At 40.7% G+C, this 24,092-nt stretch overlaps 1 protein-coding gene across 21 annotated transcripts in view; it reads right to left on the bottom strand.

Moving 5' to 3' along the window:
* Window positions 1–24,092, bottom strand: part of LOC127375151 (neurexin-1a) — a 240,738-nt gene that overhangs the window by 130,469 nt on the left and 86,177 nt on the right. For 14 of the 21 annotated variants that reach the window (XM_051421106.1, XM_051421085.1, XM_051421035.1 and 11 more), the window contains 5 exons: window positions 23,491–23,652; window positions 18,949–19,390; window positions 12,924–13,307; window positions 5,308–5,511; window positions 2,919–2,945 (listed from right to left, as the gene is read on the bottom strand). In XM_051421106.1, coding sequence (XP_051277066.1) covers window positions 2,919–2,945; window positions 5,308–5,511; window positions 12,924–13,307; window positions 18,949–19,390; window positions 23,491–23,652 — 1,219 coding nt within the window. The remainder of the gene's footprint in view (window positions 1–2,918; window positions 2,946–5,307; window positions 5,512–12,923; window positions 13,308–18,948; window positions 19,391–23,490; window positions 23,653–24,092) is intronic. The other 7 variants (XM_051421146.1, XM_051421137.1, XM_051421201.1 and 4 more) reach the window with 1 other exon arrangement.

Here is a 24,092-nt window from a genome sequence, read left to right on the forward strand (position 1 = left end):
GAATAATTAAAACCGTATTTCCACCAAAGGTTGGGGGAATACTTGGTTGTGAAGGATTCCTTTATAGTATAGCCAGACTGAAATCTCAGTTCTAATTTATTCTAATTCAAGAGGCTGTTCAGTATCTTTAATCTTTTGATTACTGTTCTGAATGCATACACTGACAAGATTTAGGCATTTTAGCCAAGAGCATTAAATATAATAATCTTTCGTTAAATTTAACCACAAAACCAATGAGTTGTGTAGTGAGAAAGATGTATCAAAAAGCAATTTGAACTTATATTAAAAGTTTTTGCAATATATTATAAGTTCTCAATATAAATGGCAACTACATGTAAATCTCAGCAGCATATATATCTCACCCCGTATGCATCCTCCCATTAAATCACCCGCTCATCTATCATTTCTAACATGCACACAGGTGTAATATCCATGTAAGAGAATCTCCTGCAGCCCTTTCACACTAAATGAGTCAAAAATGAGAGATTGATGCGTGGAAAAGATCAATTACGAGAGAAAAAGAGCCTTGAGATTTTGCCCAAGAAGGTCATGGAGAGAATAATTACATAAAGTTGCGCTCATCACAGCATCCTGGCTACACTGTAAATTGTGATTATCCTGCAGTTCAAGTTAATGAATAATAGAAGACCTGAATGGCAGACAAAAAAAAAGAAGCCAATCTGTCACAAGATATTTTTAGTTCATATTTTTAGTTTGTTGTCACTCAGTGCCTGTTAACAGTGTTTAAGTCGAAGTGGCAGTGTTTTCTTCAGACAGCTCTGGGCAGCCCCAGGGAGCCTAGGTCCCTAATTGACAGTGATGTGTTCTTTGAGTTGGTGCTGAAATTCTTCATCCACCAAGCTGACCGGAGCTGCAGCGCCTGACAAGACACATTAATTAACACAGAAAAAAAGAGGACAAAAATAACACGGAGAAAAATAACAACCTAGAATAAAACATGAATTAAATGCTCCTCATAAGTGGAAATGCACTGGCTTAACACAGTTCTTTCCAAGAACTTCAATTAAACATTTTCCTATGACACAATTAGGTCTGGATCTATTAAAGCAAGACTTGCTGTTTTACTTAAACATCAGTTCTTTCTTTAGCATATCAAATGTTAATGAAATGAAAATATTTTCTCTTCGAATTGTAGCTAACTTATGTGTGGAAATCATCTACAGTATATATTATTATATCTATAACACATCAATTCTGCAAGTGTGACAATATGACCGAGTGTCATTCAAGACTATTCATTTTATTAAAAATAATGGAACAACATTAGGAAATGTACACAAACAGACCAGTGCTATATGGTAATCTTTTGTTTTGCATTTCCACAGCCTATGTGAAATCATCCAGCCTATTAACACACACTTCTTAACACTACACTGTTTGATGCCAGTGACTAACAGCAACTATTGTACATACTGTACAAGGATTGCGAATTCTGTGAAATTTAGAGCTCTTTATCTGCAACCAGCACTTATTCCACCAGCCCCTATCTACTTTAGCAAAAAAACATGCATGCAACTAAATGAAATTGTCAAATATTAGTAGAGAAAATTTAATAACTAAATATAGGAATAAAGTAATCAGTCAGTGTGCCAAATATTAGTATAAGAACCACTGGTGTCCATGTATGCATAGATTATGCCTTCACACCTCATAAACCGAGAATGACCTTTTATAGCAGTGGAAGGGGGAATTAGAGCTTAGAGCTTTTTATTTGCATACACAAACAAGGGATGCAATCCAAGATGCATGAACAATGCTATTTAGCATTTAGAAAGGTGTTAAGAAGGGCTGGCTCACAGAGGCATGTCTAGAGGTCACATCATGTGATTCTGTGTGGAGGCGTTAGTTGTGTAAGTCTTCGCTTCTCATCAGCCAATGACCTTCAAATACTGTAATACTTCACACACAAAGAGATCCAACACCCGTGTTTTCAGAGAGAACAGTTTGTCCTTATATACAGTATGTGACACTCTATTACAGAGCTTAACCCGTCTCATTCCTGTTTGTATTTACTGATTCCGAGAGTGTGTCTGTCACTTCACAATCACTAAATGGGAAGAAGGCACACGTATTATGACTCCAGCAAAGTAATTATTAATTCATCACTGTTCCTGAATAATAAATGTCAGGGATATTTACCTCCCAAAATATTGCAATGTAACCTCTTTGGTGGAACACACACATACACAAACACACCCACATATCCACCGTGAATCCCACAACAAGATCTATTCTCTCTCCCTCCCTCTTTATCCCTTTCTTTCTGCTCTGTAAGGCAGGTTAATGAGAATAATAAAATCACACTCTGTATTTCCTCTGCACCTTGAATGGCCTCATCAATTTACAACTGGCGTGAAATACTGAAGTAGATAGGAAACAAAAAAATGCGACAGGGGGAAACAGGGAAATCATGCATGTCTAAAATACCTGCACTTCCAAAGCATGCGTTTTATATCAGCCTGAATTATTGAGTGAAAAGGTTCGTTAATTAGAAACAACTCAGAGAATCACAGCTGACTGCCATATTTGGGTTTGTCATTAATTCAAGCCTCCCTCCGTCTCCTCCCCACTGTTCATTATTCTCCCGGACAGCTGATGCACACAACGCCACCAAGCAGCTCTTATGTACCCACAGCTTTTAGACTTGGTATGAGAACATGTAATCTCTATAACTAATGCAAAGTGCAAGTCAGATATATTATATATTTCATATTACGTCAGTGCACTGATTGAATTCTCATTTCCATAGCTTTAGGGTATTTTAATGGCTGCAGAGAAGAAGTTGTAAACATGGCTACGTAACAATACTTCTAGAGACTAAAACATGAATGTCCAGAAACATTGAGAGTTAAGAGAGGAAGAAGAAGAACAAGAAGAAAAGGTGAACAGTAACTTACTGGTGGTACAGTTAATCCTGATACAATCTAGATGGGGAAGAATAGATGAGAGATAAATTCATCTTTCAACGTTACAGCTGCAGACATCATTAAAGCATACAGTCCACCCCTCTGGGGACACACACACGGACACTATCCGTCCTCTGATGCTCTCACCCATGGCCCCTGGAGCTGCAGTGAGCTGGTAAAAAGCACTGCAGTGTAGTCGTGCCAGAGGAGCACAGCGTGGTTTACAGCAATACATGTTCCAGCAATGTAGAACAGGAAATGATGAGAGCTGAGGTTTAGTTATCTGTTCTTCCATGTAGCCAAACAATATTTTTTTTCACATCTTTCAAGCTGGAGGATTTCTATTCAGTTTTAGAATATGACCTTCTACACAGTATGAGAGCATCAGATTTCGGTCAGGGTCAGACAGGGCCAGTTGGAAGCTATTCCTATTCTCTCCATCTCTGTTTATCTCCATCTATCTCTTTAACTATTCATTCATCGTTCTACCCATGCACGCTAACATCAACATTTAGCAAAGGTTATTTTGCACCTCTGTATGTTGTCAAATTTATAGATTTTACTACCTAATGATGTATTAAGTGGGTAAAATTTGCTTCATTATCAGTGCAAATAATCACATAATATAACATCAAACACAATATAATACTAAAGTAGGAGCAATTCTACATAATGAGTGCTTTGATTTTTGATACTTTAAATACATTTTGCTGATAATACTTATATATTCTTACCTAAGTACAACTGTGAAGGCAAACTCTATTTTTGGTATTGCTACTTTTACTCAAGTAAAGGACCTGAATAATTTGTTCACCACCGCCCAACAATACATCAAGTAACTCCACTCGACCAAGTGTGACATTGAAGTGTTACTTAAGGTTAATGCACCAGTTATAATAATGCATAATAAATGATATATTACATGGTAACACATTTAACTAAGCCATTCTGCATGTTACGTACGTTATGCTTACTTTATTTCTTTTAATTCTAAGTGAGCTTTTGAATGAAGGACTTGCAATAGAGCATTTCAAATTGCTACTAGTACCTAAAGTAAAGTAAAATATTAGTAATAGCAGCACTGACATTATTATAACAGCAGTAGCTTTTATGACCATCAATACATTAACAAACAAATCTTCTAGCACACAGCAAAGCCATTTAGACTGCCACTATTTCTGTATCGGTTTTTTTCACCTCTCTGTTTCCTCAGGCTTAGCTCATGCCGTGCTCTGAGAAAGGTGACCCAGATCGAACTCCCCTCCCCTCCTTCCCATTTGGCCCTGCCTGTCGTGTGTCGTCAACCACAGCAGAAAAGTGGTCGCAAACAGCCAGAGACCAACACTAGCCTACCATTACAGGGAATGCTCTGCGTTTTGGAGGAGGGACAGGAGAAGACAGGCTTCAAGGGCTGGCCGGTGGACAAACTCAAAAACTCTAAAATGTGTCAAAGATAATTCAAAAGAAAACAAAACACTGTGACCTGTTGTTTTCATCAGAGGGCATTTTTTTGCGGTATTAAAGATCTGACTTGTCAGCCCTGTCAGTGTGTGGCGCTGTTGTGTCTTGCGTGGTGGGACACGTGCTTCCTTGTGGTTGACAGCAGACAGAGACTGTCTACTTTGTATGCACGGCTAAACGACTCCGCTTAGGGAGCCCATTTCTGTTTAGCCAGTGGAAAGGAGAAATAGATGGCTATCATTTGTGCGGCATTGCTCTGTTTGAGAGATATCAAACTTTTCACAGGCATCATTGGATTCTTTCCTGAGCAAATAAGCACACAAACACACACAGACGCTTTCATTTTATCCTCAATTTTCTTTCCCGCTGTAGGCGGAAGGGGGGGGCATGTTTTTTTCCCCTGCTCATTTAAGAGACAATTGCTGATTTAGGTGCAATTGTGCATTCCTGCATATGTGATGATTAAACAACATGTGTGTGCAGGGCAATTGATTAGCCTCAACTCACACTTAAGTGCTGGACCATATTAGCTTCCTTATATGAATGCTAACTAGCTGTACCATGAAACAGCACCAGGAAAGACTACAGCAGTGTGTGTGCAGTAAGGGCAATTCCCTTCAGAGCAATACATATGTATGCACGTTGATTTGAGGTTGATGTTGAGTGGGCACCGAGCATTCCCTGCTGGGCAACGGCAGCTGTGTGCTCATCTGGCAGTGAGCGGAGAGCCGCAGACTCTTCCCATTGAAAGTCTTGTACACCTTCTCCTTCTATTCAAAATATCTGTGTGTGTGTGTGTGTGTGTGTGTGTGTGTGTGTGTGTGTATGTGTGTGTGTGAGAGAGAGAGTATGTGTGTGTGTGTGTGTGTGTGTGACACGTGACTTTGCTGCTGCAGTCGGCGTATGTCCAAGGCGTTACCTAAATTGACGGTCAGGCGGACACGGCCGCTCTCCAGCTCTAGACGCAGGGTGTCAGTAGAGTCCCGAGACGTGGTGGCTATTAGGATGCCATAGGCTCGCTGGGAGCGAAAGCGCAGGGACACATCCTCGGCTTCTGTGTGCATCACTACTGGCAGCTGAACCTTCATGAACTTGCTGCCATCGTAGCTGAGGATGGTCGCCTCTGCAGGGAGAATAAGGAAGAAAACAAGATGAGTGAACGGTAAAATGGAGTGCAGCAGTTCTAAAACCAGTGACCACAGCTGTCACTTCAGCTTTAAATGATGTCCTATTTGTGAGAAATACATTAAAGGAGCGATAGTAAATGGTGAATATGTATTTGGAGGTCACCAAACACACAGTAGGAAAGCCTATTATGTGTCTATTAGGTAAATGCACTCAGATCCTGCTCCTGCAATACTAGCTTTGCAGTCAGCAAGCCCAGCAGCCTGCACTGACTTGTCATCCAGCATCCGGTCCATTCATAGAGGAATGATTAAACCATGGAGATGACAAACAAACACAGAGACAGCTACAGTCTTCCAGGAGTGTTTCAGACATCTGCTTTGCTGGTTTGTAAAGGAAGACAACTGCGTCTCACTGACAACAAACGCCCAAAGTCATTCTGACTGCTGATGAATCCGACATTTGTTTAGGCGTCTAGGATTACAATACAGTACAGAATCAATGAGTCAATTCAAAACTCACTGAGTAAGTGACTCCCAAACGGGCATGTACACAGATATGTCATCCAGGAGCAGTGTGTAAAGACTTGTCAAAAGTCTAGCATCACATTACACTGTGTACTACAGCTGACAGCTACCCCAAGTCCCTGCAAAGTCTGAGTCCTGTCTTACTCTGTGCCAATTTAGGTGGTGGCCTCCGTCAGTGAAAACAGAGTATGGAGACAGCTAGGACTGGAAAGGAAACACAGGTAACTCTATCAACACAAACAGTTTGTATTGTTTTTACTAAAGAACAAGTGGTGGCCTTGCATCCACAATTTCTGTATCTGCAATATAATAGTGACAAACTACAACGGACAAATTGATATTGACTGAGGAAAAAAAAAACACAAACAGCGACAGAATCGTAATAGTCTGTGGACCTTGAATATTGAGCTTCTGCTCAGGGTGACTGCATTTACTCAAAGCATTAGGCAGCCGCCTGGAGAAATACTGGGAGATTGTTTAACGCTGGCAGGAGGTTGTAACAGCATTTCCGGTATATTGTAACTAAACCATAACCCAATAACAAAGCCATTACTGCAGCTGCAGTGCTGAGACAGATAGAAGCCGAGTTGGAGGGACTTGGAGATGGAGAGTGGTGGGGGCGATAGGGTACCAATGTACACACACCACCTCATCACCACTTCCTCGTCACACTGAGCCAATGTCACATCCATCCCCTGGGATGGCTCCGTCACATTCCTCACCCAAATCCAATTTCTCCACGCCCTCCTGGGGTATGCTGCAGATGACAGGGGCGTGTGACAAACGAGTTCTCACTGCTAAACTGTCTGCTTCCTGCCAGGCAGCTAAAGCAAAGAGCTGCATTTAGAAACTGTTAGCAGATGCCAGGAAAAATGGAGCTACTGTTCAAGCTCTCCTAATACTTAAAAAAATGTTTGTCACTGTAATATTAGCCAGCACTTCCAATGAGAGCATTTTCTAGTGGAAGCAAGTATTTGACTTATTCTCTATAACTATGCTAAATGCTGTATACAAACAAACATTAAGCGTTATTCAGGTGTACGCGTACACTGGGAAGATGGGAAGTGAAAATAATTACTGCCAGTGACAGTGAGTGACTGATTTGAGTACCGCACTGTGTAGTTTGTCTCCATCTTTAGTCTGATGTGTGATCCATTATACCTGTGAAAATATGTTCCACGGTAAAAAGGAAAGAAAACACAAGAAGACAAATTGAACACATGCACTGATAATAATGATAATTTCTGACTTTCTTCTTTAAAAGAGTATAGCATTGTGTCAACATTGGTTTCTATATTCCCAACTGTACATAGTAGACAGCATGGAGGTTAACTTACTGCCATCATTATGTAAACAGATGCCTACTAAGAATCAAGATCAGAAGAAAAGAAGTTATGTGATGTACCCTTTGTAAGATCTCAAATAAATGAAGAATATTTTGTTGTGAATAATCTGGATTTTTCTAGACTGAGTAGATGGATGAAATTAATCACAACTGGAGTAAATATTGCATTTCATCCAAGATGTCACCTCTGCTGAAATCCATATAAGAGGTTGTCTGAAACGCCATAAATAATAAAAGTCTAGATAGATATGAAAATGTGGAGAATGACATGGGAGGGAATCATTACCTAATGCAAAGTGAGAACCTGTCAAAAATCCAATCCTGGAAGCCAAGTCATTTTTAATGCCACTCTCGTGTTTAATATCAATATAAATTGAGAGGACTGAAGCTGGAGCTCCTGTCTGTGCCATCCCAACAGGAGGCTGTCATAGGGGAGATGGAGCATACCAAACTAAACCAAGCATTCATTTTCTGTCTTGTAAAACACAATACAACATTGTTTTCTGATTTTCACAAGAAAAACAAGGAGTGATTGGGGGGAGGTGGGCATTTACAGAAGTAACAAATAAGGCTATGCTACTAACAAGGGGAAGTACTGGCAGAGAGGCACATAGTTCTTCCTCCATTCTCCCCCAAGGAGAACAGGCTCTGCAGGAAGGGAGAGCTGTCAGCTGCATGTCACAGGATTGTGATGTCCCACAGTATCAGGGCGCCAGGCCCAATCCAATTCAAAATTTGCTGAAAAACACCTGCCAAAGGCTTTTGGAAAATGTTTTCATGGCTCAGAGATATCATAAATAATTCAAAGCTTCTCATGTCTTCTTCACCGCAGCCCTCTTTGAGTATCTTAGTATACACAATCCGAGAAATAGACTCACTGGCTATTAAATGTGTGAAAACAACCTGCCAGCTAAGTAGATTTCCAGAAACAGGGAAACTATTCTCTTTCTATACAAAAAGAAACAGCATCATCGTGGGACAACTTCATGGCTGCAGCTCTGTGACCATACGGACAACATCATGGCTATGAAATGAGAGCAAAGCTAGAAAATGGATCAGTGTGTCCGTTCGGAGTGGTGGAATCTGCAATTTCAGCAAGAGCTGTCAGCGATACACACCGAAGCCAAGATGGTAAAGATTTAGTATGTGTGAATTAGGTTTTTCAGCCCATTGAGACTATTAAAGGAGAATTACCACTTAGTTTAATGATTTACAAGTTAATCTTCAGTCTTTGGTCTTTGCTGTGCTCTCAAGGTCTTTCCAACAAAACCTAATATACGAAAGCTGCAGGAACCAGACATCAAAAGCTGTAATGTACAGCTTAAACAAAGTCCTTCGACAAAGACCGCGAGACTCATTCAGTGTTTCCTTCAGGTTTGTGTAGTAAAACAGATTTGATTATCTATTTTACTCCTTACCAAACTTGGGTAATATCCCCAGAAAATCAACCCCCAATACTCTTACAGTCACATTTTCCATGTTTTTCAACCGATTTTCTGCACATCTGTGTACATCGCTTTAGGGTGTGAGATGACCAGTTCACTCTAATTTGCGACTATATGCAAGTGTGGTGAATGGTGACTAACACACAGTGTGCTGTCAAAGGGCATGGCTAAAATGTGCTTTAATGCTAAAACGCACCCGTATTCCCCTTTGAGGGCCTTTCACAATTACGCAATAACATTCTGCACCTCTTGGCTTTAGCTTCAGGCCAATGGCAAATGGCTTTATGCTCTGAAAAGCAATAAATGTGTTAAAAGAACCAGTTTTTCTACAGTTATACTAATTTAATACATAATACATAATAACATTATGTTTTCTATTCGAACAGATATTGCCATTGTGGACTATGTTTTGCAGCATGATATCCAAACATCCAAATGTTTCTTGGTTTACCTTTTATCCCCTTTGCATTCATTATGGAGGAAACAATGCATATAAAAATAAAGGGACTGAAATATTATGTCGACTGCATAACACCACTACATTTATTCACTAAGTTAATCAGAATTGTATTATGAATTCACATTGACATAGAATGAAATATAAAAATAAATGGTGTGAATACAGAAGAACAATGTATGCCCAGGGGAACCCACACTGGTGTTCTATGCCTTAGTCAAAACATTCAAATTAAATCCAAATGCAATTCATTTAAAATAATTCTCCAACCTCTGTTTAAACTGATCCTGATTGTAACTTAACCGACTGTTTAATCCCCGCCTTCCCATCCATCTTCGATATAACACCTATACAACATACTAGCAATAATATATTACATTATGATACAGTATAATGATGTTGTTCCAAAGAATGTATAGGACCTCAAGAAAATAAAGATTTTAAGCTCATAAAATCCCTGCTCGTGAGCAGTTAAAAGCATGAAAAAGCGCTGTGCAAAGCATCTGTTAACATGTGCATACGTCAGCAAGTATGTATGTTTGTGTGTGTCCAGATGAGCACATTTGGTGTACAGTGAGCAAACATGTGTATCGATCTGTATTACGATATTCAGCACGATGCTGACACCATCTATCTTTATTCATCGCAGGTATGTGTAAGCGAACATCCATCTGCAGCTGCTGTCCATGTGAAATAATGCAGGTGCTGTCAGTGTTGGAATCAAGCATGTCATACCTCATTAGGGAATGCTGCAACGCACCTACTACACCATCTGGGAGGTTGCCTTAGCCTCACACTGCAAGACTAATATTTGGGCTAATTAGCAACTGGAGGAACAATGAAGGGGAAGACATTTGGGATGCAAGGGGGAAAATTGCTTTGTCTGCTTAATTAAAATCTCTCAAAATAGGGCGAATGGCTCCATGGTTCTCTTCCGAAGCTCCACCTCCTGTTCCTTTCACTCGTTGTTGTCCTCCTCCTCCGCCATATGCAGTAGCTGTATTTTGCCACCGGGTGGTACACCATGCATGGATAAGTGAGAGCTGGGGTAATTCTTTTGACAGCTCCTCGGCCTGCTGGTGCCTGCTTCATCCTACCAGCGCAGAGGCAATCTGGAACCATCAAAACAGCTGGCAGCACGCCAGGGCCTGTCCTCCGTACCACTGCTCCCACTCACACTCTCGCCGATGCCAGTCTCATACACAGAGCAGAGACATCCAGAAAACAAGAGAGTTGGACAGAGGACGCCAGGACGATAGTGGGGAAGAGAGGGGGGGTCAAAGTGGCAGAGACCTCTGTAACATGCAGCGCTTCCTGTGAAGCAGTTTAAAACGTAGAGCTGCATGTTTTCTGCTTTTGTTTTCAGCTGAGGTCAGAGTGGATTGTATCTTCTTGAATCCAAGAGCACTCTCCGGATAAGTAATTATCTCACTGAAGTGAAACAATCTGTATCCCATGCCCACTCCACCTCCCTCAAATACTATGTCCTAATTCCTGTCAACTCATTAGCTAGAATGGAAGAGCACATGTGGAGAGGCAAGCCAACTGACACATTTTTCAGAGATGGATTTTTTCTGAGATTTCAGTTTATTCTTTAAAATGAAATATGAACATTTCCTACATCACTGCAATCACAAGACTTGTCACATGTCATAAGACACTACTGACTGAATGAACTGAATACAACCATCTTTCTGGAATCATGTGCTTGTGTATTATTTTGCTTCCATTTGACTCAGCAGATTTCTATCAACACCTGGCCGTATCATTAGCATCTCAGCCAGACGTATTTTTCATCCCGATTACGCGATATTTAGGCAACACCATTTTACAAGGTGAATGACTTGAGCTCAGAGGAGAAGTGGGAGCGCATGTAGGGATGACACATGTGACTGCGTGGGATGTGTTACATTCCAACTGGAGTTCATTTTTTTTCTCCGATGAGAGGACCTGTTCTCGCTGTCGTTCCAGTGCAGATGCATCACGCTGTGATAACGGTGTGACATGCTCTGGCTCTCTTTGACATTTGCCTTGATTATGCATATGTTAACTGTTTTTGCTCATTTGCTGCTAATGCTGCAAATTTCATGGTGAAAAGTCTATACATACTGCTACAGCATAAAAGCTTTACCACTTGAGGCTTTAGGGATTTATAAGGATATATTGCAAACATTAAATTGGTTGAGGGTAATAGTGTTGATATGATTCGTTATAAATTCACTGTATACAGTAGCTTTACATACAGTGAATATCCACTGACGCGCTTGGTTATTATTAATTCATGAATACAAAATAAACATGCTATTAAGCCACTCATCTATGGTTGAGTTAATAAAGACTATTGAATAATATTTGTAGACTCTCAACTGATTTCCATTACACCCAAATCCAGGGCTATTAATACAAGTTAATATTGCTAATCTCTTTAGTGAATGAACTATACATCCAACATATTTATTCACTTAGTCTGATAATGTAAATAAGCCTGAAATTCCATTTTAGTCAAATAGTCAGAGTGCACCATATTAACAAGTGAGGGATTTAGCTTCCTCACACAGCTGGTTGTCGTTTTAATCGGGCTAGATTTCAATCGAAGAGGTCAAAGTGCAATCCTCTGGTCAAAAAGGCCAACTAAGCTAATACTGAACTGGCAGAAAAGCAGGGCTTCACAGAGCTTTGCTTTAGTGAGCACTGAAGCATTTCCTTATGACTGGTTCTTATTTTCTGCTACATTACAGATACAGTAACAGACAAATACAAATACAGTCAAAAAAAAAAAAAAGATCTGCAGTGAAGTGCAAAAGCCGATTTGGCAAGAGGGCTAACTTCAAGCAAATGCAACTCTTAAAAGAGACAAAAACATACACAAATGTTGGTCTGCCATAACTCTACCAAAAGGAAACACTACTGAGGAATTTGAGATAGCATTCTTTACATTTCGATATGAACACTGTGCTTCCCATGTAATAAAGCAAAGTCAGATATACGTTTAACACATTGAGCTATACGAGTTCACTGTGTGACACTCATTTCTTCTATTTCTCTTCTTCGGGGGAGATTGGGATAAGTATTCTGCACCAGGTCTGGTCATGAGCGAGTGGTTTGATGAGCCAAATGGTTAGCAGAAGACAGCCAATTTACAGGCTAGTGTGCATGGTGGACGTGACCAGCAGCGTCTCAGTGGTGCATCAGTCACCTGCCACTCAACATGGTCTAACATCAGCCAGTCAACACTCTGCGTACCCTGACTCATTCTGTCTGCCTCTCTGTGGCTGTCTATCTCCACTTCCTTTGCTGTCTTATACTGCTTTCAGTTTTGCTGTTTGAGAGCTGCTGAGAGCTCAACCATCAGCCTAGATAAAAAGACCACCTGCAGGCTTTTGTCTTGTGATGCTGTTCAACCCGACCTGAAAGGAGGTCCCTCTCAGACAAAGAATAGTAATACTACGGAGTATATAATTAAAATTGTTCTTTTTTTGGTTGTCTTTGATGTCAATTATATTCACATTTTTACAATCTCATAACTACCTAGACAATACACATGAGGTGGAAGTGTGTCACTGTGTAGCATCATCGGCATTTCACAATGACGAATCAGCTGGCTGGACAAAAAGAGACAAAAAAACGAAGTCCTACCTCTTTCACAGGAGCGTCCCAGGTATCCAGTCCCAGAGCAGTCACAAACATAGCGGTTCCAGCCCTCTCTGCAGACCCCGTTGTTTTGGCAGGGGTTGCTCAAACACTGTTTGGGAGGCTCCTTAGAGCAGGAAGGCTTGACCCCTGCAGCCTTCTGGATCTCGGCCAGGCGCCGGACATCCTTACTCTGTCCGTCAATGAATAGATCCCGGATGCAGCCCACGTAGCCGTAGTTGAGTAGTGCTGTCCACACCTCAGTGGGGAACACCAGTCCCATCTTGTTCTCTGGCAGACCCCCGAGGTAGAGATTGTCATCCAAGTCCAGGATCTCACTTTCTCCGGGGGCTGTGTATGCAGTACGGAGGGTGTTGATAGAGATGGTACCTAAAAAAATAGAGGAAGATATAGTGGGATAAGTTTATTTGTTGTTAACAACTATGATGTTATTCACCAGATAGACAGATTATAACACCTAGTGCTGAATGTAGATGCTAAAAGACACTACCTGCCCTGCAGTAACACAAAATGCAGAGACGACCCATATAAAGATGGTTTGATGAAGAAATTAGCTTAATTAGTGTTATCCATCTGGACAGGGTCAGGATTTTCTTCATTTAGAATGACTGATGAGTGTTGATAAGACACATTAATCACAGGACAGCTAGTCTATTAGTAGCCTAATCTGGGATCCCTAAGAGCATCCTCTCCATTTTCCTTGGATTTCCCATAATAAATCTCCTTTATCTATAAAACAGTGGTCATAAAATAAGGAGAGGAAAAGAAAAATCGTTGCCCCCTCTATCATTTCAGCCAACCAAGCAAACAAAACAAAAAAAAACATCATAGCCATCTTTTAGAACTTGATTAACGGACTGCTGGCTGTTTTTTTTTTCACCCTGTCTCTCCTTCTGTTTGCCTCTCCAACACATAAACCTGCAATGAGAGTGTGTGTGTTTCCCCACCATGATTTATCGCTCTCATTCAGGTTTAATTCTCGATCTGGAGCACGGTAAACAACAGCGGACATGACTGGACTGTAAAGCTGTGCAAAGGAAGGCCTTACTGTGGGACTCAGACCAGAGTGATTAATTTGTATATGGATCTGTTACTCTCAGTGCAGGAGCCATTGTGGATCTTTAATTAATGGTGGCTGCCTCCACTGCCCGCATCCTCGTCCAGTAATCTATATACCGTGCTGCTGAGGATCCGCGCAGGCCACTGCCTGGGGAGAGTGGCAGAGCAATAGTAGCGGATGCTCAAAAATAAAATTGCCATAAAGTCATAATTTGCATTTTGAGTGGCAGATGCATGCCATGGCAGATATGAAGGAGCTATTAGCTGATTGCCCCAGGCTAAATGGCAGAGCCTGCCTGCTTGTATGTGGAAGAAGAGCACAGCTTTTAAGTTACTTTTCCAGTCAAAGTGTTTATGTTGAGAAACAAGCCCTAAGCCACACATGAATTTTCAGTAGGGCTGCCTGGCACATTTTAGAGACACATACAACATTTAAATAGGGCCTTTCACATTTTATTACAGCTACCATTAGCATGCATGAACATACATATCACAATTAATTATACGTATGATAAATATCCATATATTTGTTTTTATGAAAGCACAAAATTATTGTGGTTCACGTTTTGATTTGCTTTTTGATCTGGTAAATCTGAAGAAAGAAAAGAAAATCATTATAATCTTGGTTATGTACGTTCTTTTTACCCAAGGTGAGCCGGCCTTCTTGCAAAAGTGTGTGAGCAAGACAGCTAAGGACCTAGTGCACAATGATTAACCTGGTCCCACTAACATGTTCCAGCTCTTTTCTTAGGGTCTTGGCCCCAGGCATCTGTTCCGGCACTTTTCCTGCCGCCACCCACTGCCCCTGCTCTCTCCAGCCACAGCTGTTGTGACTTCCAAGCTTTGCACACTTGGCAAGGGCCACCCGTCACGCAGCCAGAACAGCTCCCTTCAGGTTATAGCTAACGAGCTCACTACATCAAACTCATTAGCGAGGAAACTTTTCTTGGAGTAGAGCAGGTGCCCGGGCTGAAGAATGAGCATCGGTGTGGTCAGCGTGAATTGAGATGGAAGTATCCACACTCCACTTGCATCAGCGTCTCACCAAATGACAGTTAGTAACTGTATGAAATATCTTTGGTTTGTGACATTACTTTGGGAACTATACATTGGCAAAGTAAATACTTAAGGAGTCATCATCTAATAGCATCTTTAAATTCTGTGGTATCTATACTTTAGTGTTATTGCAGTCGTAAACAGCAAACAAGGATGCTGTAAGTCTACGGTAAGCATGTCTGTCTAAATTGATGTAAGTGGGAGACAAGAGAAGGATGTCAGCATCTTTCAGGCATCTGCTCAGAGTGGTCTGCTCACTTGTCACAATCCTGTAAGGAAGTGTGTAAACACAGTCAAGCTATGTTAAGTCAGAAGGCACTGTACAATCCCATAGGGACATGTGCCACCACCAGGCTAGCAGCATGGGAAAAATAACACACATACACACATTGCAGAACTGCCTAAGTTTGGAACAGTATTCATAGCCAAAAGGGGAAGGGGACGTGTCTCTGCGAACGCAAGCAAGCACAAAAGAGGAGGAGATGGATACAGAACAAGATGGGAACATGGAGATAAAGATGTCTGGAAAGAAGATGAGGGAGGGGTATATGATGACAGATAAGAAAGCAGACAAGAGAACACAGCAGCAAATAATATCTTGAAAATCAAGTACAGGATGTACAGTTTAACAGGGTTGATCAAAATGATGATGTAGGCAATAAATGAGGGTGAATAATGATGACAAAGATCGGCATTCCAGCCAACTTTAAAACACTTTGAAGACATTTCTGTCTCTACCTCTCTTTCTGTATGGCCTGACCCGTAAGTGGTACTCCATCATCAAACCTGACGGCAGGGGTCCAAACGACAGCTCAGATCTCTCTCGTACTTTCTGCATCAGCAGCCAGGCTCAACTTGGCATGATGTCCCCTAACCCCACTCACACATCCCCAAAACATGTTAGACAGGGGATTACCACAATCCAGTTAGGGCGATACGGCCAAATCTCTCTATGTGATTGGATTCTGTAGAGAGAGAAGCTTGCGAGTGGGCTGTGGGGATGGGGGTTGTCTATATGTGTGTGCATGTGCATGTGTCTGTTTGTGTTCTGTGCATGTGCACATGTCTGTGTGAAGTATTGGTGTGCGTGCCCTGGCAGGAAGTGGAAGCTACAACGGAGCAATGTGCGTATAATGTCTCTGATGAGTGACCTACGGCACTCCAGGGCCAACAAGCCCTCACTTAAAAGCAGAATGTCTCTTAGCGTCTCTAATGCATTGAGGTTAGAAGATGCTGTCTGAGAGTGAAAGTCCATTTACAGGGTTGCTTCCTGCAGGAAGAGCCAGCTAAACTAAATAGGGCAAGGATCATTATCCACCATTGTCACGGCTGCAGGAAGTGTTGCACATGGAGGACCCGGCTGTAGATAATTATGTCGGGCTGTTGTGGTGCACTTCTGATTTGAGTGATGTGCTTGGTGGTGTGTATTAATAAAACATCTGACACACAGATGAAAAGCCGAGCATACCATATGTTTCGTGACTCATGCTCTCAGGGGACTAGTGAATTATTTTCTTATGTTTTAAAATTACCTTAATTCCATCAAATATTAAAAAATACAACAAAAGGGCGCTGGGGTGTATAATAGCCTCAAAAGCCAAGCTTATATTATGTTGTAGGAGGGACTGGACTGCTTTACATGTGCACTATAACTGAACAGTGTTTTGACAAGGTTTATGGTAATTCGGGCTCTCATAAAGATAACAGTGTGACAGCAATCAGTACACATCTATCAAAACATCCGTGTCTACAAATGAACTATGTCTTTGTTTTACAAAGCTCTAAATCAGCTCAGCTTATGTAGCAATATATTTTTGAATATATATATATATAAAACTGCATTTAGAAAAGCTGCTGTGGAGGTTTGTATATCACTCAGCTTTCACAAATCTTCTATTTAAAGCACCATTAAAATTCCATGTATCCTGTGGGAATAGAAATTCCATGAGACCTTTTCAGGACAAAATAACTGCAAAAATTATAATGCTTCCATTTGAGGTGCCATGCACACATTATTACACACTGCAAACAATAGTGCTTTGTGCAGCTCATGGAAATCTCAAGATGTAAGATTTTAGATTTGTTAGGAGTGCATACTTGCAAAATGTAATTGGCTTAAAATTAAAGGGTGAGCAAAGATAAAATATCACTGGTAAATTTGAAAATTGGTTTTGAACTTTGAATACTGTATGTGAATGCTCTGTGTCTCAGGATCTTGGTCATTCTGTTACTCTTCTCACATGCAAAGTAAAATACAATGTGGAGACCTTTTTATGTCCCCTTTTAAGTGTTGATGCCTCAGACTTGTGGAAAGGAAGAAAAGTTATTCTGAAATGTCATTAGTGCACAGCTCAGCACAGCACTGTGCAGTAACTGTCTCAGTCCTGGGAGAGACCACCTCCTGTTTCCATGGAAACTTAGGCTGGGTAGACAGAGAGAACAGCAACCGGAGTGAGCTCTACTAACAAAAAAAGATGTTCGATAGCTTTTGTGTGTGTCAGTGTGTGTGTGTGCATGTGTGTATTGTATGTAAGTATGTGGGGGAGGAAGATTGGAGGTTACTACACAGATAATGAACACAATTTAATTTAGCAAGACAGTGTTTCTTATAGTTTGGTCTGCCATAGCTAAATGTTGTAGATTTATATTATTCCAGAGGTCACCCACATCTTTTTTTCCCCCACATTTATGTTAAGTTGAATCCAAGCTACTACTGTATGTTACTGTATATGTATTCAGCCACACTTCACCAGAGTATTGGGTATTTAATTAATTTAATAATTCAAAAAGAAAAAACTCTCAATGATTAATGCAGCTAAATTTGTAATTTAAAAAAAGAACATAAAAAGAACATGAATGGGCTCTATAGCTATTTTAAGAGTGTATATAGCTCAGTTTAGACCAAATCCCAGTATTGCTTTGGGGGGTAATGAAACAGTTAATCTAATTTCCAGCTCTTGAGATGGAGTGGAAAACATGGTCAAGGGGTATATCTAATTTGCAGCATGACATTGCAAGGCCTTGGCTCTAAGCACACACTAACAAATTGCTGCTTAGATAAGCAAATCAACAGGGACCAGAGCGGAGCAACCCGGGGCTTAGAGGACACAACGGGAGAGGGGGCAAAGTTATTTTGTGGCGTCTGGAATCATGACATATGACACGTAGGTACCACCCTCAGAAGTTAGGTAACTTTTTTCATTAAATAGCTGTAACTGTTTACAACAAGCATCCAGTCATTTTCAGTGGTGATGTAGAATCAGCCTTGGTGTGGTAATGGATATTTCACAGAAAAGTTAACTGTGTGCCTACAGTAGTCTTTTTGTTGCAGTTTAATAACTTATCTAGATAATGCACAGCATAGCTCGTGCTCTATGTTTCATCTGAATGTTTTATTGTACGTAAGAGTCTATGATAGTCATTTAGACTACAAAGCAGTTGCCCTGGGAACCGAACACACTGCAGCTAAAGGAGACACATGCAACTAGACAAAATACAATCAAAGAAAGAAAACATCTTTACCAATTTGACAACACATACTGTATGTAGCATAGGTATTTAGCAGACATCTGCAAAAATATCTGACAATGCAATGAGATTGTTAAAATTGAAAAAACCTTAAATTGATCATTTTCCAACACCTTTGACAGGTTGTTAATTTCAGCAGGTTTCTGTATTTGTTTGCATTGCCTGAATTGTCTGTGTGTTATGCAGCATACGTGTTGTTGAATTTGTCAATGTGTTTCTCAGTTTGCCTGTATTTTGTCTATTTCCATGTGTTTTCTTACATTGCAACATCTTGAGTTCTCAGAGCCACCACAAATGTAGCAGCAAGGGACCACACATGCTACATGTTCAAAGATTGCATAAGTTAATGAATGGACTTGAAAGTTACCTGATCTGCCATCTCGCTGGAAGTCCACATGGTACCACTCCCCATCATTGACTTTCTTATTGACTGCCTTCGTCTTTGTGGTGCCTGAGCCCATGTCCAGCAGCAGGTACAGATGGCCATCAAGCATCTCAATGGCAAAGAAGTCCACTTTGAGAGTCTGGGGACTCTTGGAATCCTTCGGCTGCTGCTTAGGCTTGCCATGGCTGAAGAGGAGAAGGCCGTTAGGCTCTGTGGTGCGGAAGTCAAAGGAGATGGAGCCTGTCTTCTTAGCGTTCCACTTGTTGAGGATGATAAAAGACTCTGGCGTCTCGAACGTGATGGGGTCCAGAGTGGCCACATTCTCGCACTTGAAGGCCACAGTACCATGGATCTTCATCTTGGGATCACCCAGCTTGGCCAGCCTGGACAGTTCAAGTCTCACATCGTTGTTTTTGTACACAACCTGAATTGTGAGTAGAGAAAGAAAGTCAATTCTGCAATTATACTTAAAGTTAAATATCTCACCTACAAAGTGAAAGATTCTTCGACTGTTGAATGTAAATGTTGTATAACTGCTTTCTAAAATGAATTAATTGGATCCGTCCAACAGCAGTTGTTCATGTGACATTTCACCCCCTCAGGACAGTGTGTCATAAGCAGGGCAAGCACAGCTCAACACTTGGTCATCTTTTTCCCACTGCACCTATGCGTGAGGAACTGTATTCACGTGGCACCAAAGGTCATGTGAAGCTTTCACAACACACAGTGTGCTAGGTGAAGTGTGAATAGTTGAGACATCCATTTTAACTTAAGCATCAGTGTTAACTAAAGGGAGCGACAGCCTCACTTTAAAAGGCAATGGTGATAATGGTGGGAGAAAATGATTCTATCAGGTAGCATCTCCTGGGATTGTATGTGAAAAGTGAGATGGAGAGTGATAAAATCTAAACTGCTGCCTTGATTGCAGGTGTGGAGTAAAATGCTGATTAAGGCCCCTTTTGCAGCCTGTGATTAGAATTAAAGTGGGCAGATGATGGATATGCCTCTCTAAAGCGAATTAAAAAATGAGTGCATGAGCATACACATGCACACGGTGACATTCAGTATAATGTATAATTTGGAAAATTGATGAAATGCAAAACTCTACATATTTTTATGCACAAACCCTCATATCAATAGCAGTTTATTTGCTTAGGCACAAAAACCAGACAGGGTTTGGCATCAGAGTGCTTAACTAAATGAAGTTCATTAGCGCTGTGACCTTTGAGATGCAAAGTGCTATAGAGCTAATGCACAGAAGTGACAGACAGTAGAAGCCTGTTACAAAGAATGAACTATAATGTCATTAGAGTACCAATTAACAATGGATAAGAATCATTATCACATGGTACAGCCTAAGTATCAACTGACCAATTTGCCAAACTGATCATTTTTATTTACTGCTGTGTATGAAACTCATCCTTAATCTCATGTTTCATAGTTATATAAAGGCAGTGTATGACTCATATTAAATTCTGCTTGTGAAGTATCTTCACAATATTGATCATAACATATCTCTAAAGACTAAGAAGAAGAAGAAGAAGAAGTAGCTGCAATGTGTGTGTGTGTGTGCGTGTGTGTATATGTGTGTGTTTGTGGGGGGGGGGTTCCCGCACACAACACTTTGTAATTGGCAACAGTCTTGAAAAAAATTAGAGACAACCATAACCTCGTCATTATCCAATCTCCGTAATGAAAGAGTATCTAGTGTAAGTGCAGCTGTAATAGCAGGAGTCGCTCTGTCTTGTTACATCCAATTTCCATATGAGAAACTAATTAACATTTCGGTGAATGTCAAAACTTTTTCATTAAAACATCAGTGTGGTCATGATATTTCAAAATTACCTTACCAAGAAAGTACACAAACACATTTCAAGTGTTTTAAAAAAATGTGTCAATCAAAGCAAATATTTTGAAGACAATAAACAATTTAAACAAAGCTGTCAATATGCCATGCAGAGGGCTATAGGAGAAGCTAATGTTTAACAACTACCCACGAGCCAACTCAATGATCTCTTCCACACTGTTCTAGCACTAGTGATTGGTAGACAAGGTAATCAAGTGACGGATACCCTCATTTTAGCTAGTATGCATGTATTTACATAATAAAAAAAGAGTAATAGTGAATCTATTTTGCTTTCAACAGAACAATCAAATGAGTTACAGCTGTGGAAAACACAGGCCATGTTCTTTATTTGTTGTCATGCTAAGCATTCACCTGAAAACAGGAACACCTCCGATGGGATTGCATTTGCATGGCACATTATGTTTATCACTGAGTCAGATCTATTGTGTCTAACTATTCAGGTAGATGGAGCTCATAGCACTACATCCGAATCAGGCAAGCTCAGGCTTAGTTTCTTGTAAATGCTTTGTGACTGACTGTATCAGACTGCATTTAATTGCAAGGAAAACAGGAAACAGATAATGGCAGGCTTTTATTCCCACATCTTTATCTAAAAACCCATACAGTACACTCTGACTGAGAGCCAAAAGGAACTTGTTAAAGATTTCATGGAAACAGAATTGGAATGAAAAGGTATTTTGACAAAAATCTCCTGTCACAAGAAATAATGTAAAAAGAAGTAAAGAAATAAAAGATGGTATTTCTGCCTGCTGGACTTTAGTCATGTAGACTAAAGGTGCAAACAGATACAGCCAATAAACCCAAATCATTCTTTAACGTCAAGACAAAGGGCACCTTTCAGAGTCAAAGGAGCCTTGGTCTGAGCTACAACTCGTGCTGCACTAGTAGTGCTGCACTAATTTGTCATCAAGCTAGGGCTGTGACAACTGAGCTATTACTGCACCACCGTTTGTTTTCCTATCAGAACCAACAGGCAGGCGTGGCAGCTCAGACTCAAATCTGCACACAGAATGCTGCAACAAGCCACTTCGGAACATGCCATCAATCAGGGCCCGGTGCACAGGCTGTTAAATTGTCGCTCATATGTTATGACGACATACACAGAAGATGACCTGAGCAAGGCTTCTGTTTACTTCAACAAGCTGAATAAGATGACGCAGAGAGCTTGTCAATGTACTAAAAATGTCAAGAACAAATTAAAAGGCAAGTAAATGAAACTAACTATTGATTTTACAGTGTATGGGCTTTTTTGTATTGATGTCTACATTGTCTAGTAAAACTAAATAATAAATGACCCCAGGAGGAAATTATATATTTCTTATATCTCCTGGGTACAATCAGCTATGCAACATATTTTTAAATTTTTGAGCAATTCAGTACCTCTCAAGATATTGAGTTGTGGTTAGGTTGACCAAAAGCTTAGGGTGCCCCAATCCTATTACCGTAGTCACCACATCTGCAGCACCTCAGATACATTTAGTTAACTAAGACACTCGCTTCACAACAAGGCCTGTAATGAGCTTGTCCTTGGTGTGTGGACATGTGGTCCACGCCCGACCTGCTCATTAAACAGAGCTGCCTCAGACCTCTCCGAGAGGTTCACTGAGGGGGGCAGCCTGTGCTTGAAGTAAGAGACAAAATGTAGGACACAATAGAAGCAAGAGAGGGTCCAAAAAAGAAAAAGGAGGGAGACGTGTAGAAGGGAAAACAGCTTTTGAAATTAAAAGATAAATGAATGGATTATTTTGCAGTACTTTGGAGATTTGCCTGGTGGATATCTTTGTTTATCACTGGTGGCTCCTGAAGTAAATGCTTAAGGTCAGAAACCCTATTAACCAGCAAAAATAAAAAATAATATCATACAGCTTAAAGTGAAAGGTATAACTTATGAACCCTCTGGTGGAGAAATTACCTTTTGTTCTCCCTCTCCTGCTTCATCTCTGGGGATAACGTGTAGACTACATACAAACTTCTAGAATACTAGAACAAATAAGTAAACGGGCGAGTGACAAATGACATATTGTAAGTCATGAGCCACATTCAAAGGGCCCATTACGCCAGGTAGCATCCGAGATACAAAATGTGCTGAATTCAATACATCACCTTGGAGCGTATTATGTCAAACGCTGATGTGCATTTCTGCACCTAGTTTTGTGCTCAGTCTTTTCAAGGTGAGGGTTATAACTCAGTTTCACATTTCTAGCACTTTGAAGTTAAATAGACATACTACTACTTTCGACAGCATCACACATAATAGTAATAAGGTTAGTCATTAAGTAAGTGGTCTAAGATATGACAATTCAACTGTCTGATCTCAGGATCACTGCTGCTCTTTGAAGTCCACCTGACGGCTTAATTAAGCCTGTGGTAAATCTCCCTGCACGTGCAGTAATGTGGTACACCACACCCCTCAATGTGTATGTGTGTGTGTGTACACACATGTATAACATTATGGGTGCACTGAGGGGGCGGTAGAGGAAAAATAAAGTTTGTGAGTGAGTATATGAGGGAAAGAGGAGAAACAAACTAAAGAAAAGTGTAAACGATGAGACAGGATCAGTGTGTGGGTGGAAGGGCCTGTTTTGGTGTCCTAAGGTGAAGCCAGTCATATCCTGCACACCCACCAGCCCCAGAGTGCACACAAAAGTGGTGTTTACCTCCTTGAGGCAGCCCATGAAGTTGTTGCTAACTGGAGATCCAGGAAGGTCAGCTGTGCTAGGACTCCCTCCAACATAGAAAAAGTCATCAGAGCCTAGCATGGTGTAGTCTTCTTGTGTATATCCCGTGGTGGTCAGAATCCCATCCACGGATATTGTTACCTAGACAACAAAGCACAGGGAAAGGACACGCTATACTCAGACAGCCTATGTACTGCAATGGTGTTGCCTTTCCTTCTTGTTGTCTATGACAGACTTCCTGATATGTTTTTTTTTTTCTGAAACCCATTTTCATGTCTGTTTTCATTGTCTTTTTTCTTGTTTCTTATTATTATTTTCACCAGTTAGTTGATTAGTTGGAAGACTGCAAGCCTTCAAAGGAATGCTATTCTAGTTAGAGAGTTAGTGAACTGCCCATACTACAGTGTTAGTATTGCCCCTACAGCAACTTAAAAGTACTTTAGCAGACACAAAAATGGTGTTAGTAGAATGTTATCTAGGTTAGTTTAACTATTAATTCCATATTAGTACGTCCAGTAGTTCTACAAAATAAATCAAAACGTGCCACTAGGTTAGAGAGGGAGCACATGCTCTGAAAAGCA

Source organism: Dicentrarchus labrax, unplaced genomic scaffold (genome assembly GCF_905237075.1).
Source record: "Dicentrarchus labrax unplaced genomic scaffold, dlabrax2021, whole genome shotgun sequence".
In the NCBI taxonomy this organism is placed as follows: Eukaryota; Metazoa; Chordata; class Actinopteri; family Moronidae; genus Dicentrarchus; species Dicentrarchus labrax.